Here is a 16911-nt window from a genome sequence, read left to right on the forward strand (position 1 = left end):
ATTGCATTGGTAAAGAAAAACAAACAAACCAAGCTAGGCAAGCCTTCTCGCTAATATCACCCTGTCATAAACCTCAAAAACCACAATGCAAGCCACAAAGGATAACAAGGATCAGAAAAACAAATTGGAACAAGTGTTTCGAACCTACTCTAAGCAGGGCAGCCTAACCAGGAACCAGCTCAAGGATGCTTTTGAACATCTAGGTGCACTCACGCCAAACAAGCAAGTTGAAGAGGCCATGGACGTTGCTGATAAAAATAAGGACAATTTGATCGACTGCACCAATGATGAGTTGGATTCCCTTGTTGAATATGCTTACAATAAAGGCTTCAGCAGTTCCGTTTGAGTGCCGATAGATCAACTTTCAGCCTAAGTATGGGGGATGCTTATGACCGATGAAAAATAAATATATAGCTTTGGGTCTTTTTCCTTCATGTTGTCTAAAAAATATGATTAAATTAAAATAAAATAAAAATCCCCTGTTTTTATGTAATTCTGTGTGTCATTTTGCATGCTTGCAAGTTTTATTGTGTGTATCAAGTACCATGATCATGTTGTTCGTACTATTATAAATTACAGACTAATATTTTTATTACTTAAAAACATAAACAAAAAGTTTGAGGAAACTTAAAAGTAAACCTATTTGAAGGGAAAGCAAATAATATATATAAACCTAATTTAAATACTTAATTTTTTTTTATTGTTAAACACACTTACGCATTTGCGTTTGTTAGTTTTAATAGGCAAAAGAAAATCATACTCTAATGAAAATTAGAGTATCAAAGTGAGTTAATTAGTTGCCAAATTTCAAATAGGATTTCATTTCTAAAAGTAACTTCAAATATCAAAAGTTGAAATATCTTGTTTAGCAAAATTATATATATCTGAATTTTACTTTTGAAAATTGTTAAAATTTTTTGTAATTTTATTAAAATGTTTGTGAAACTCATATAAAGGATTAGTTTGTGATGTCTTGCGTGCATTGCTTTAGTTTAGAAAACATAGTTTTACATTAATTTAAAAAAGCTATTTATTTGATTATGAAATTACTAATTGTAATCTTTTAAATTATTTTTCTATCCTATTATTAATTAATTCATTTTTTCAATAATAAATTGTGACCCTTTCTTACTTCATAAATGTTTCTTACAAAATTATTATAGTGAAATGATAGTATCGTAATTTGGTAATAAGTCATATTTTTTTAACTATTACATAGGCTTCCTATTGTCTAACCCCCAATCCCCCACTATATTTTGCACATTTTATAAGGTAGGTTTTAGCTTTTTACACTTGCTTTATATGTGTTATTATTATTATATGTGCATGTATAATTTAAGATAATATAAAAAAATTCATACTTAAAATTGTTATAATCTAACTTCGAATATTAAAATTAAAATTTTAATATTCTATTAATATCTCATATTACTGTTACCATCTTGATAATAAAATTTAAAAACTCCACTACTACAAATGAATGTAATAATTTTTATAATATAAATGTGTGGACACACTTACATAAGTTTTAAGAACTATAAATTTTGATTAAATAGATCTTAGGCTTGATTAGGAACTCAATTAATGAGCCATTCGACTCAGCCCAACCTTAAAAGAAATCCAACAACGCTGAATTCAAAATACCAGGGATTGAAAAATTAAAGCCTATCCATTTTTGGGCACTTGTTTCACACCCTAATAGTTGACTAAAAAGGTAATTAATTTCCATATTCCAATTAAGGTTCAAATTAAGAGATTGGGTTTAAATAATTTTCTTTATCATTTTTTTTAATACTAGAAATGAGCCTGCGCATAGGTTTAACTATTTTATTAATTAAAATAATTCATAGCTTATTTTATTTTTTATTATTTTGATATAAATTTTAATAGAATTAAATTTAAAATAATTTGTATATTATTTTTTACAAAATTTATCTAATTAAAAAAGTAAATGATAAGAAAACTAAATGAAGGTGACATGTGGATATTTCAATTGGCCTTTTTTTCTCTCTAAATTTATCTAATAAAAAATAAAAACTAAAAATTTGAAAAAAATGGAAAAACAAAAAAAAAACTCAATAACTGTGCTACATAAACACCCCCATTTAATTTAAAATATTAATTTATTAAATTAAATTATCAAATAATAATTTTTTAATATAATATATGTACATAAATATAAAGCTAAATTAATAATAAAATATATACTTTTACATATATATTACAAGACGGTTTAGAATAAAGCACCCAAAATTCACATTTTACCTCTCATTACATTCCTAAAAAATCAACTTGACTCGATTTGATATTGATTTTTTTACAAAGACACTTATATCAAATTGAGATAAATAAAAACCTATCGGTACTGATTGTTTTGCTATCTTTATCAACCATCTCATTTTATTATAAAATTTATCTAATTAAAATATAAAAATATAAAAGAAAAAAAAGTGAGGATGCTATGTGAACACCTTTATTGACATTATTTTCTCAAAAAAATTATCTAATTAAGAAAACAAAAAAAGCAAAAAACAAAAAGTAAAAAAAATAGACACAAAAAATTATTTTCAATCAATAATATCAAATGAGTCCAATCATAAATTAAAAAAAATATTTATGAAAAAGTGAAAAAAATATGAAAAGTAAAAAAAGAAATGGAAATGTAAATAAGAAAAAGGAGAAGAAAATGAAAAAAAGAAAAAAAAATTGAGTTAAAAAAGTGCAACATGTAGAGGTCAACATGTACAAAATTAATATTATAAATAATTAAATATATACTTTTATACATATCTCAAGGTAGATTGGAATTAAAGTATCATTAACCCGTCATCGACCTGACTTTGTTTCTCTTTAAAAAAAAAAACTCAATTTGCCCAAATTTGATTCAAAAAAAAAAAAAAATCACAACCCTACTAGATTGGTTGGATCAAAATTCATTAAATACAAATTATTTTTTTTATCTTTATTGATTGATTCCTTTTGTTGCAAGATTTATCAAATAAACAAACAAAAAAAACAAAAAAATGTAAAAAATAACTTTATTAATATAATACATACATTTATAATATAAAATTAAATAAATAATAAAATATATATTTATATATATTTAGAGGGGGCAAAACACCCTAAACTCGCTTGCAACTTAACTTTGATTTTAAAAAAAAACTCGACCTGATCCTAAATTAAAAAAAAAAGGACCAATTAAATCCATATGAATCTAAACCTACGTATACAGGTATTTTTGTTGTCTGTATATACCTCAATTGACTTTTATTTTAAAATATATATTTACTTATTTCTTTTATTGTAATATTTATCTAATTAAAAAAAAGACGAAAGGCAAAAAATAAAATAGGATGCCATGTGGGCACATCATTGGTTTTTTTGGCTTACACAACTGATCTAATAAAAAATAAAGGGAGAAAAAATTAAAACAAAAAAAGGAAAAAAAATTGAGTTATCACGCGATATTAGCAATGAAAAGCTATTTTTATAAAATTTTTATTATCAACCTTTTAACAATAATGATTTATAAAAAATAAGGGTTGAAAAAAATTAAATCTGGATGCTATGGAGACACTTCCATCAATATAATTTTTTACAAAGTTATCTAATTTAAGAAAAAAGAATAAAAAATATAAAAAATATATATTTTTAGTCAATAATATCAAATGAATCTTACAAAAAAAAATTACAAAAATATTTGTTAAATATTAAAAAGTAAGAAAATGAATAAAAAACAATAAGCTTAACACATAATATCAAATAGGCCTTACAAAAGAAAAAAATTAAATATAAAAAATATTAAATAATAAAAAAGAAAAAAAAAAGCTTGATACATGGCGGCCCAAACAGGTTCCACATAAAAATTTAAAATATAAAAAATATTTATTAAATGGGAAAAAATAGAAAATAGAAAAAACAAAAAAAAGCTTATTATGTATAATGTAAAATATGAAAATTTATATATAAAGCTAGAATTAGGCTCCTGCTTCACTGTAGGACTATTTTGTATTTTTTAAAATTATGTTTTGACTATAAGAGAAGTAAAATTTTTATACTAAGTTTTAATGGAAGACAATATATATATATATATATATAAACTAATTTAAAAGTATTTATTTTTTAATATAAATTATAACTTAATTATATATAAATGTTATTTTTTAAATTAAGATATTAAATAATATCTTTATTAATATAGTACATATAAAAATATAAATTAAATAAATAATAAAATATATTCTTTTATATAACCTTATGAGGATTGGGACAGAGCACTCTAAATTCGATCCAGACTTGACTCAAATTATTCAAAAAGATAAAATTTAACGTAATTCCTATTTAAAGAAAAACTCGCATCAATTGGATTATAACGAAACCCATAAAATATAGGTAGTTTGTCATCTTTACATCCATTGGCTTTTTCTTTAAAAAATTTATCCAATAAAAAATTTAAAAACAAATAAAATGATAAAAACAAAGAAGTCAAAATGGATTGCACGTAAATTTATTAAATTAAGATATTTAATAATATTTTTAACTAAATACATGTATAAATATAGAATTAAATAAATAATAAAATATATTTTTATATATACTAAGGTCGAGATGTATTACCCAAAACATTACTCTTATTCAAGCTTGATTTAAAAAAAAAATGCAAATCAATTGTCCCAAATTAAAAGAAAGTGCATCAATTGGATTGGGGTAAATTAAGATCCATCGGATACAATTGTTTTATCATTTATATCACAATTGACTTTTTTATTATAAAATTTATCTAATAAAAAACTAAAGGTAAAAACAATTTAAAAAGAAAAAGAAAAAATTAAACAAAGAGATCAAAAGCTTTAAAAAACAAAGAAAAAAAAAACAAAAAAAAAAGAGAGAGGCATCACATTAACACTCAAGAAAAGATGGGACACCTTAAATCCCTCTTCAACTCGATCTCATTTAAAAAAAAAATTCAACTTGATCTCATTTTTTTAAAAGTATGCATATGTTGAATCGATGCGAATCAAAATTAATTTGATATGAATTTTTTATCATCTCTACTATTAGCTTTTTTTTTTTTTTCCAAAATTTATAAAATAAACAACATAATTGAAAAAAACAAATTAAAAAATTAAAAATAAAAAATAGATTTAATAAAATTAAAAAAATAAAAAGATTAAAAAAGGTATAATTTTGAAGAAGAATGGAATGCCACATAAATTCTCTCTCATTCCTCTAAAATCTACAACTTTAACATAATAAATGGATGGATGTATAATAAAATATATACATTTTATATACCCAGAGCAAGGTGAAATATCCTAAACCAACTTTTGATCTAACTTAAAAAAATCTCAAATGGATTTCAAATTTTTAAAAAGTGCACCATCATTAGATCAGGATGAATAAAAGTCCATTGAATTTAAATTTTTTGTCATTACATTTATTGATTTTTTTACAAAATATATTTAATTAAAAATTAATGTTAAAAACCCAAAAATTCAAGAATAGCAAAAAAATAAAAAAGGATGGATATTAGAAAAATAAAGTAAAAAAATTAATGAAAAAAATTAAAAACCAAAACCTAATAAAAGCAAAAATAAAAAAGAGACAATACCTCATTAACATCCTCTTTTCCTCAAATCTCTATGAAATTGACTATTTAATATATATATATATATATATATATATATATATACACTAGTAATTCAATGTGTATTTTGATCAAAATATTTACATTAGGGCCAAGACCTAAAAAAACCCATGAGGTGAAATTCGACTAATTGTCAGTTGTGGGTTTAGTTGGAGCAATGAACCAAAGATTTATTGATTTAAGATAGAAAATAAATTCTCTCTTTCTAAAAGAAAAAAAAAAGATAGATAATACATCGCACCTTTCTTATTAGTATTGTCATGGGTTTTAAGTGATGAAAGGCTTTGATTTAGTTAAGGGGTTGAGTGAAAGTTGCTGCAAGGTACGTGTTGAAGGCATTTAGTGGTTAAAAGGGCATTGTGATCTTTTTCCACTATTAGAGGCTGACAATAGACAACCAAAAGCATTTCAGGCATTTGTGCCAACTTGACATGTAAGTTAACTTGACAAGTTCAATATCACATTAGCTTGACCATGTCATTATTGTCCCTCATTGGTCTCTTGCCCTTCACCTATAAATATGGCAATCCAAGTACTATCATTCCAAGTTCTATCTTACTCTAATCACTTATTTTTCTCTCATTCCAATCTCTTCTATTTTAGTTTTTTACTTATGCATTGGAGTGCAAATGCAAAGAATATTTCCTGCCATTGCATCAAACCACCTTTTTCCATTTCTTATCCATCCAAGAGTACTTTCACGTTAGAGCTCGACATCAACATTTGGCATGTTAGGTAAAGGGCTTTTTATTCATCAACCCAACTTCAAATCATGCCCTCAAAGAAGAAAGCCTTGAAAGAAGGAAAGGTAGTCACTCCGGTTGGAGCAAAAACACACAATAGTTAGCATGTAGACTGACTTGCCCCACAACAAACTAGTCTGACCATGGAGCAATTCCAAGCTCTAACCAAGTAGATATAAGCTCTTAAACAAATGCTACAAACCATAATTCCACCCCAGGCCTCAAAGGTGCCTGACCTAGTCACTTTTGGCCAATAAGCTGTGGAAAGGTAGCCAAGCTATGAAGAGGTAAAAGCTTCATTGGTTTCCAAAGAAGAAGATCACGATATCTTAGTTGCTCACCATTACCTAAGTCACAACTCAACATATGCCGCAACCTAAAAATTAAAACAAATAGATGTGGAACCCCAGTCGAACAAAGACCTGAAAACTCGGATGCAAGCCATAGAGAAAACACTAAAAGGGAAAGTGGTAGCTTTTGAGGATGAGCTTAAATTTTTGGAGATCTCACCCTTCACTGAAGAAATTGATAGAGCTATACCTCCAAAAGGGTACAAAATGCCAACATTAGAAACTTATGATAGTACATCTGATTCCTTTAACCATCTAGAACTTTATAAAACTAATATGATGATGCAGGGTGCAGACGAAGCTTTGCTGTGTAAAGGCTTTGCTACTTCCTTTAAGGGTGTGGCTTGATCTTAGTATAGCAGCCTAAAGCTGAGGTTAATCATGACATTTACAAAGCTCAACCACTTTTTCCTGTCCCTATTTGTAAGTAGATGAAGAACGAAGAAAACGACATTAAGCTTGATGTCAATCCTTCAAGGCTGAAATGAATCATTAAAGGATTATGTCATACGTTTTTACGTGGAAGCACTACAACTAAAAGACATACAACAAAAGACTATTGTAACCGGTCTAACAAATGGACTCAATGACAAAGAGTATCAACTCAAGCTGACCTTATCTTTAGAGCCATCCAAAACTTTGACCAATGTCCTACTCGTAATTGAGAAATACATAAATGCTTAAACTACAATGAAAAATAGTTTAGGTGAGAAAGATTCATCCCTTTTCATTGGTCATTAAAAAAGTAAGGATTTCTACGACTCTCCGTCAAGAGGGCGATGACATAGGAACAAAAGCCCTAACGAAGAAAGAAACTCTATTGTTAAATATATGATGATACAAATTTTATCAATAATTACCAAAACTATGTTATAAGTTACTAATAGATTACTAAATTTATAGCAAGAGGTTATTAAAATTTTATTAGAAATTACTATAATTGTATCAATAGTTATCAAAATTATATCATAAGTTATCAAAATTATATCGAAAGTTATCAAAATTTTATTAAAGGTTATCAAAATCAAAATTATATAAAAAAATTATCAAAATTTACTTATATTATATCAAAATCAAATTAGTTTATTGTTAGTATTTATCATTGTTATCATAATATAAAAAAGTTTATTTATTAGAATGAATATTTAGAGATAAGAATTACATGTGTCAAGTACGTGCCAAACACTAATATATATATATATATATATATATGTATTATATAGTTATAAATGACAATATGTAACAATACAATTATATTATATGTAAGATGAAAAGCAAACCACTAATTACGATAATAACAATTGTTTCCATGCATGAACTGGTAACTTTATTCGACCAAACCGCCCCAGACTTGTTGTCAACTTTCTCAAATAACCTGAAAATGAAAGAAGGTAAACAGAATAAAAGTGCCATTTGAATGTTCAAGAATGATGGAGAAATTGAGTAGCCACCGAGCATTTTGGGCACAGTTAAGCGGACAGAATGTCATGCTTGCAACGGGAAACAAAAGTATGAGTGCTGGGTACTTACAATTAGATTTACCATTCCCCTTTCTTTGGGTCAGTCATAGGTTCGATACACCCACTTGAAATTAGATTGAAATTCACCATCATCATCTTCTTCTTCTACTTTGCTCAGTAAGATGACTCTGATTGTTGGTTGATCCATACTTTCTGAAGCTCCACAGATTTTCTCTACAATTTCACTCGAAACATCCCTTAAACAAACCTTTTTGAGATGAGGTAAACTTTCCCAACCATGTGGTAACTTGACAAACTTTTGGCATTCACGGATATTTAGCTCCTGGAGATCTGGCATCACTCCTTTGTTTATCACAATTTCTTTCAACTCAGGGAATTTCTGTATTCTTAAAATCTTAAGCTTTGGGAACCCTTCAAGAAAGCACAATCGCTCCCCTAGGTATGCATTTACAAGTGTAATTCGCCCCAGGTTAGGCAATGCTTGGATGTGAGAAACAAAATCTTCCCTCAATCTAGACCAATGTAATCTCAAGCAAGTCAGGTTGTGAAGTGAGCTAAACCAGTGCGGCACCTTCTCCAATTTCCCAGCCAGAATAAGTTTCTCAAGGCAAGGAGGAGCTTTAACAAGTTTATCCATCTTCAATCGCTCCTTTTCATTACAAGACATCACCATCAAGTAGCGAAGAAGGGATGTTTTCCCAAGGGAGAAGCACAGCTCTCTCTCATTAGCTTCCTTTACATTGGCAAAACAAAGCCTTTTCAGCTGTGTCATTTTGCTGAGATTCTTTATAAAGGTGTCCCCTGCTTCTGCAAAAGTCAAAACTTGCAAGTTCTTTACCATGAAAATATCGGATGGTAGGCGCATGCTTACCCAACGATCATAGTCAGTCCCTTTGATATTGAAACGGTAAACAATCAGATGCCGCAGATTTTTCAACTTCACAATTCCTGGTGGAAGCTCTTCAATTTGGGTTTCTTTAAGGAACAAAGACTGTAAGTTACAAAGTTCTCCGATGGATTTCGGGAGCTCTTTCACTTGAGTCCTGGTTAAGTTGAGATACCTCAAATTGAATAAATATGCCATTTCACTTGGGAGTTGACTGATTGGGGCATCTTGTAAATCCAACACTGTCAGTAGTTTAAAACCAGATGGCAACCTATTGAAGGAAGATTTAGAGATTTCATCAACAGCAAAAACAAACAATGAACGAAGTTGTGATATACCCTTTCTTGCTTTTATCTCTTTATCCCTTACCACAATTGACAAGCGGCGAATCCCATTGTCTTCTACTACTGCTTCTTTCCTATCAGATATAGCAACAAACTTTTCCGATTCTGATATTGAAACTGCAAGCTCTCGTAGAATGTCGTGCATCTTACATGCTTGGGGCCTTCCGGATTCATTCCTCTTTGTAACTTGAAGCAATCCCCGAGAAATCAATTCCATCAGGTATCTCTCAGCTACAACTTCTGGTGTTGCTCCGTTGACTGGCTCCACAAAACCCTCTGCCATCCACAGTCTAATGAGCCTGTTTCGCCTAATCAAATAATCTTCTGGAAATATGCAACAGTATAGAAAGCAATGCTTGAGTCGGTAAGGTAAATGATAATAGCTAAGCAATAAGATACACTTCAATGCTCCAAGCTCAGGGTTGTGACTGAGCTCCCAATTTAAGTTGTCATGGATTATTCTCCATTCTGCAATGAACTTCTTGGAAGACAACAATCCTCCCAAAGCTACAATAGCTAATGGCAGGCCTTTACATTTTTCAGCTAGATTTCGTGCTAAAGAATCAAGATTTGGTGGACATTGACCAAGGTTGCTTGGGAAAGCTTTCATGCAAAAGAGGGTCCAAGCCTCATTGTCTCTTAAGGGCTTAAGTTCAAGGACGTGGTTTGTAGTCCCAAACTGAAAAGAAGCTACCTCTCCCATTCGCGTAGTAAGCATGACACGGCTTCCATTCCTTCCATTAGGAAGGACTCTGCTGATCTGTTGCCAGAGGTTGAGGTTCCACACATCATCTAGCACAATAAGATATCTCCTTGCCTGCAAATACTTCTCCAGTTTCTCTCCCAAATCCCTGTAGCTGAGGCTGTTCAAGTTCACAGGAGTTTGTTCATTATTCTTCTTGTAGATTTCTTTAATCGTGGATCTAAGCAACTCTTCAATTGTATATTGTTGTGAGACAGTGGTCCAGGCACAGAAGTCAAAATGTTGCTTGACAGTTTGTTTGATAAAGGTGTTGGCAACAAGTGTGGTTTTGCCTGAACCACCCATTCCAGTCACTGAGATAACGGTCCTTTCAAGGTTCCCATTTGTCAACCAATCCAACAATTCCCGTTGTGTCTTTTTGATGCCAACAAGATCATCATCTTTAAGAAAAAGAGAAGACTCACTTTCATTTTTCAACCAATTAAGATCATAATTTCCGAGCATTCCCTCTCTTCTTCTATCCCTCCCTTCTAACTGATAAACCCCATATCTTTGTCTTCTCTCTGGAATGCTTTTGATCCTTTCTTTGATATCTCGTAACTTCCTCCCTAATTTATGCTTCAACCATAGATTCTGTGGAAATTGAATACCCTTTAGGAAGTTACCCTTCCATTGTTGTTGCTTGTTCATGTCATACATGTACTCGTCAATAATGTCTTCTACTTGGTAAGATATTTCTCGCACACCTGCCACCCAGTCATTCTCTGCTTTGCTTTGTGCTCGTGGTCCATCATCAGCATCCTCAAGAAAGGATCTCATGCTACTCAGCTCAAGCTTGATTTCATTGATTTCATCACCAACCCCACTCTGCAAAGATGCTTGGTTTTCCAACATGGAGAGTATTTTGCTGAATAATACATCTGTTGCGCTCAAAGCCATCGCTATTTCGGGCACCATCCGCAAAATTATCACTCTGTCTTGAAGCTGTAAAGAAAATGTATGATTACGCCCCACTTGATCACAAGCAATGCTTCTCCTCTTGGATGCAGAACCAACAGTGACATTCTACTTGCAATTGTACATTGTAAAAATTTCACTCCTAAATGACACCATTCCTTTTGACGGATTCAACTAAAATAAATGAAGACAATGAACTCACTGTCATACAATTCAAAAGCAAAAAATAAAAAAAAAATAAAAAAAGTAAGAGAGAGGTTAATGAATATGGTAATGGTGTTACTTGGTTGAATACAGTTGGGAAAAACTTATTAAAACAGATTAAATAAAAATTAAAATTAAAATTTTAAATGGATAGATAGAAAAATTTTGCAATATATAGATTTGAAAAAAAAAATTAATAAATTTGATATATATATTTTATATAAATATTTTTACTAAATTTTTTATAACATTTTTATATGTGAATAAGTACGGATCAAATGTTAATTATAAATGATATTTTTAATTATTTTTATATATTATTAATTTTTTTTTGAATTCTATCAATATATTTATTTAGATTTTAAATTAAAATTCTTTTGTAAAACTTACAATCATAATCAAATCCAAATTTGCATTTAAAACTTTAAGATTTTAAGGTTTTTTTTTTTTTTTTTTTGTCATTAAACAAAAACTTCCTTAGCAAATTAGAGTTTTTATTAATTATTTTTAATAAAAATTTCATGATTTTTATTTTAAAATTTTCATTTAAGTCTTATCTATTATGATAATTTTATTTAAAAATACTATAAAAAAACTCAGTTCAAAAATTTTTTCTTAATCCAAGGTTCAAGGAAACTAGCATGAATACTGAATTAAAATATAGGATTTAACAAAAAAAATGCAAATTAAAAAAAAAAAAAGAGAAAAAAAGGAAAAGAGAAGCGTACGCACCTGCTCATAATATACTTGTTGAATTTGATTGAGGGAATATACAAGTTTTTATGAGTTTTTGAGAGATTGAGAAGTATATATAAAAGAAAAAAGAAACGGAATCGTCATACAATTCATATGTTAATGGAGGAAATGCAAAAAATCAAGATTAGGGTAGAAGAAGGAGAACGCGGAAATCAGAGTCAACCAAAGACTAAAAGAAGAAACGAGGAAAAGTAAACTTCACCACCATCCACTACCACTATCACCGTATCATCACCATTAATAAATTAACTTTGTATTACATTAAACATAAAATCAACATTTAAAAATAAATAAATATAATTATCATGAAATTTTTAAATTTTATAAATTGAGAAGATTAAAAAAATTAACATTAATTAATTAACTAATACATGTTTTATTTTTATGTATTCTTTAACTCTATTTATGAAATCTAAAAAATTCATCTCTCCAGATTTAAAAAGGGTTTAATATTTTGTGTGTTTCCATTATTATTAATTTACTGTGCTGTTCATTTTTACAGTTGTGTTTTTACATTGAAATTGAAAATATTGACTGTCGAACATATATATCATAACATGTATAAAATAATTTATAAGTTGAATTTAAGAGATCTCGATTTACTTTTTTTTTTTTCTTCTCATTTGTTCAGATTAAACAAATGAAATTCAACTGAAGAAATCTTGTCTTAATTTTAAATTTTAAGTTTTTGGGATTATAGGTTTAAGTCTAGTATGTGAGTTTAATATAATTTTATATTGATTTATATATTAATTTCTTCAAAATATTTAACAATTTTGTTATATATTTTGAATATTCTCTAATTGCCATTGTAATTATTAAATGTAAATGGATCTAATAAAAGAAAATAAAGAGTATATAAACCAAGAATAGAAAATGTAAAAGAGATTGAAAGCTAATTATATAGTTTAAAGAATAAATAATTAATATAATAAATAATATAAAAATAATAAACCAGTTAAAAGGGCCTGGGCAATGCGTTGGTTTGGGGCCGGATGGACCCAAATTTCATGGCAGTGGTTAGGAACTCAAATGGACGTTTCAGCTGGGTCGAGCGATCAGTGATTAGGCCCGTCGACTTTCATGTCGGCCAAATTCAACTGCTCGCAACTGCATTAACTGTTCGAAATTCTACTCCCACGCCACTTCTGCTAACGTTTGACGATTAACGAAAAATCACCTTTCTTGTTCCTCTACTTTTACAAACAAACCTCACCGAGAAAGACCCAAAACCAAGATCAATGTCCAATAATTATAATCTTCCTTCACGTTACATTATTTTATTATTAATTCTATTGTCTTCTGCAAATTTCCTTCCTTCAGTCCTGGCCAAATCTCGTAATCCAATCACAGTACACCCAATTTCTCTTTCTATTTTCCTTTTTTTTTCTTTTAATTTGATTTTTTTTCCTTTTGTTGTGTTTTGTTCTTACTTGGTTTGTTTTAATGGCGATTCACAGGATTCTGAGATTAAGAAAAAGAAGAGTGAATGTTATGCTGATATCGACAGGTGGGTATTTTCTATTTTTCTCCTTTAATTTTGGGTCTTTATGTTTTTCTTCAATTAGGCTGAATTTCTGCTTATTTAAATTGAAATAAATCTGGTTTTTTTTAATATTCTTGCATAATATTTAATTAAATCTTAGATAGAGTTATTTGTATCGACTATTTTAGTGGACTTTATTTGTGTTTTTGAAATCTTTTCTCAATTCAACTTTTATTCTCCTCCATTAGAGGGACTTGTATTTTTTTTAAGTGAAGACGATGAATGGATATGGAAATTTTGGGTTTTGATACTTAGCAGGATGCAATAATTTTCAAGAAGATTTTTTTTTTCCTTGTACTGATTATTGTATTTTATTCTGTTTGATTATGGAATCAGTGGATTGTGGGGTGGGCAATGTAAGTCTTCATCAATAGCAAAGGAGAATTGTGCTTTGAAGTGCCTTTCTCTGGCTTGTTACGAGCTTATATATGAAAGTGATCCCGTATGTAAAATCCTTCTTTGCTATAGTGCTGTATGAATCTGTTTCTGTTGTCTGGTTTAATGATTTCTTTTGTGTTTTCTGTCTTGTAGCTTGAAGAAGGAGAGAAAGATTTTATAAGGAGCCAAGAGTTCAAATACTGCATGTATAAGTAAGTTTCACAACTTTTATGGATTCATCATGTCTTTTCTGTTTTATATTGTACAATAATCATGCTGTTATTGAACATATATTGAAATGAGAGGGAGTTTGGACTTTGGTTGTGGTAATAGAAGTAGTTCTGTTAGTGCAGTGTGTAGCCTTTAAAGAATGTGTACACACACAGACACACACACAAACACTAGTGTCTAGTTCAGAGATATCTTATAGGGTAAGTCATACTCCTTTCCTTTAGTTTAGGCTGTAATTGTAACTCACCACAGTTTCTTTGGTAGGTAACTTCTGCATCCTTGGACTAAACGGTGTACAATACATTTACTGGTTTCCCTATATCTTGGCATTAGATCATCAGACAGTTTTGGTTGCTTTATAATTAGCCTCATTAAAGCATTCAATTTCTACTTTGATTAGAAACCTTAAGTCGGCAAGTGGAGTACCTTCATTTTACTTGTGACAGATGAAAGTAAAAGGAATAAATTAGACATACCATTTGAGTTTTTCCCCCTTGCTTTCTCGAGGTGCTAGCATTCCACATTTTGAGCCTATAGTAATGAGGTGAAAAGAAAGTCTGAAGGTCAATGCTGTCTTATCCATGCCTTGCTCTTCACATTAATTTTGACAATTTCTCATACTGTACATCTTACTTCTGTGCTAGTGATTGCACTATATCAGTACTTTTAAAGACAGTTGATCACTGTTCATTTCTTTAAAGGTAGTATGGGTAGACCTTATCCAAATTGTTGGTTGTTGTTTTCTCTGTTCATTAGTTGGGCTATCTTTCTATGAAATGGCTCTCTTTCAATTGTGGCCAAACTGCCTAACTTATGTTTTGAATCTTGCCTGTATTTTCTTGTGATGGTTTTATCGTTGCTGGTTATTTGATGAGCATTAGTAACTCTTATCTAGTGAGAAAGAAGTGAAAAAGTTCCATGATGTTTTGAACTTTCTGAAAATGCACATTAATTTTGGATGTTTGAGGATGAATTTTTGGGGCTTAGAGACAGGATTGTGAATATTTAAACCCTTGTAATAGGCTTTCATATAATTTCTTTTCGTTCTTTTTTCTTTTCTTTGACTAATTGATATAATTTCTCAAATGTGTAAGACATGGTTCCAAAAGAAGCCTTTATTTCTGAGGGCAAGAAACAGCAATTAACTTTTCTCATTGCTTACATATGAGGGATGGTTAAGTTGCTTATCTTTCTGATCATCATCCAATGCATTTAAATGGAGGTGAAAATACATTTTTGACCCGCATTGGTGGGATGGCAGGATCTAGACACTGGCCAATTTAACTTGAAAAATGCTGGGAACAAATTTAAGGCTTAGTTATTATTTCCATGCTTTTGGTGGACATTGATTGATATTGTGTCTTCGATTTAATTCTGCTTTATAAACTAGTTGTGTGATTCATACCTTAGTATAGTAAACCAATAAGTTATTGACAAATGTTGACTATCCCTCGAGTGTGTATGAAATCTCGGTTGGTAGGGATGCTTTTTTCTGCTTCTCCATTTGGAAGTATAATGTCATATGTTTTTAATCTGTTCGATGTCCTTGTTTCCATTTATATCGATGACTCTTCCAATGATGTGATGTTAGAAAATCATATTTTCCTCGTGCATATATAGTAAAGCCAATAAAATCTACACAGTTAGGCTGTTTTCCTGCAAAGTGAGAAAAGTGACTAATTTTGAGCAATTCCCATTGTGTTTTTGTCGCACATTAATTTTTGGACACTTGTTCCGTTGGATATCAATCCATTTTTATATGCTTTTGTTCTTGTCAGTTTACTTTATAAAATGCACATGTTGGCTTCTCAACTAAAGCAATGCATTTGTCCTTGTATAATTGTATTCAAACTCTCACTCTAGAAGCTTGCTTTAGTCATATGGTTGCTTTCGAATTTTCTTGTGATCCAATCTTTGGGGGTGTCCACCATCTGGATCTGCCTCTGAGTAATACATCTGTCATATGTCATGCTCAGTTGATTATCCTGAGCTGGAGTTCATCATTTTCTGCCTAATGGCCTTCCTGTGCTTCCTTTTTTGTGGCCGGTTTTGATGTTTATTCATGTTGGTGTATTTCTTCACCACCCCTGGCCCTTTTTTTTTTTCTTTTACATAAATTTATCATAACATTCTAGGATGTACCTTAGCTAAGTAATGGAGTTTAACAACATTTTTTCACTACAACTCATCTTTATTGAACTTTTTTTTTTCTTTTTTTACAGGTTATCATTAGGAGAGAGCCTTGAAGGTGTCAGGGGTTCCTTTGACTATTAAACCATTTAGGCTGGCAGCATTGATTGTGCGAGTATGAGTTGGATATTGGTTCTGTATTAATGATTGTCTTTACATGACAGAAAGTAATAACAACGTTTTTTTTTTTTCAGTCTTCTCTCTCCACTTTTTTTTATTTTAATGCTTTCACTTTTTTTCAGGGCCCAATGCAGTGAGTGTGGCTGTGGGTCGGTTTTATCTTGTGATTGCTATCTGTATTTTGAATTTTAATCAAGCATTGAGCTTTTCTTTTTTTTTTTTTCAAACTCTTTTATGGAGTCCTGGACCATGTCCAGAGTATATCAAGGCGTGATAGAGTAGTGCTTTTGGATGTAACAACTGAACACCCGAAAATGTAAATCAATTTATGAGTTAAATTCACACCAGAAGTGAGGGAATTTTTTTTTTTGC

General features: G+C 29.9%; 2 protein-coding genes across 6 annotated transcripts; one reads left to right on the top strand and one right to left on the bottom strand.

The window, feature by feature from the left end:
* Nucleotides 1–7854: 7854 nt before the first annotated feature.
* LOC111276946 (disease resistance protein RPM1-like) lies at nt 7855–12257 on the bottom strand. 4 transcript variants are annotated; one of them, XM_089763776.1, is made up of 3 exons: nt 12051–12257; nt 8274–11315; nt 7855–8118 (listed from the first exon to the last, which is right to left on the bottom strand). In XM_089763776.1, the coding sequence occupies exon 2, from the start codon at nt 11112–11114 to the stop codon at nt 8304–8306; it is 2811 nt and encodes a 936-aa protein (XP_089619902.1). In that variant the 5' UTR covers nt 11115–11315; nt 12051–12257; the 3' UTR covers nt 7855–8118; nt 8274–8303. The 4 variants fall into 4 exon arrangements, with proteins under 4 accessions (XP_089619902.1, XP_089619901.1, XP_022718668.2 ...); XM_089763775.1 differs by having other exon boundaries at nt 7855–11141; XM_022862933.2 differs by having other exon boundaries at nt 7855–11288.
* A 941-nt stretch (nt 12258–13198) lies between these two features.
* Nucleotides 13199–16758, top strand: LOC111276949 (uncharacterized). 2 transcript variants are annotated; one of them, XM_022862936.2, is made up of 6 exons: nt 13199–13426; nt 13535–13584; nt 13957–14062; nt 14152–14210; nt 16452–16534; nt 16662–16758. In XM_022862936.2, exons 1-5 carry the CDS (start codon nt 13316–13318, stop codon nt 16501–16503), a joined length of 378 nt encoding a protein of 125 aa, XP_022718671.2. In that variant the 5' UTR covers nt 13199–13315; the 3' UTR covers nt 16504–16534; nt 16662–16758. The 2 variants fall into 2 exon arrangements, with proteins under 2 accessions (XP_022718671.2, XP_022718670.2); XM_022862935.2 differs by having other exon boundaries at nt 16452–16758.
* Nucleotides 16759–16911: the final 153 nt, after the last annotated feature.

The sequence above is a fragment of the Durio zibethinus genome, chromosome 7 (assembly GCF_047325235.1).
Source record: "Durio zibethinus cultivar Kanyao isolate XHJ-2024 chromosome 7, ASM4732523v1, whole genome shotgun sequence".
Classification (NCBI taxonomy): Eukaryota; Viridiplantae; Streptophyta; class Magnoliopsida; order Malvales; family Malvaceae; genus Durio; species Durio zibethinus.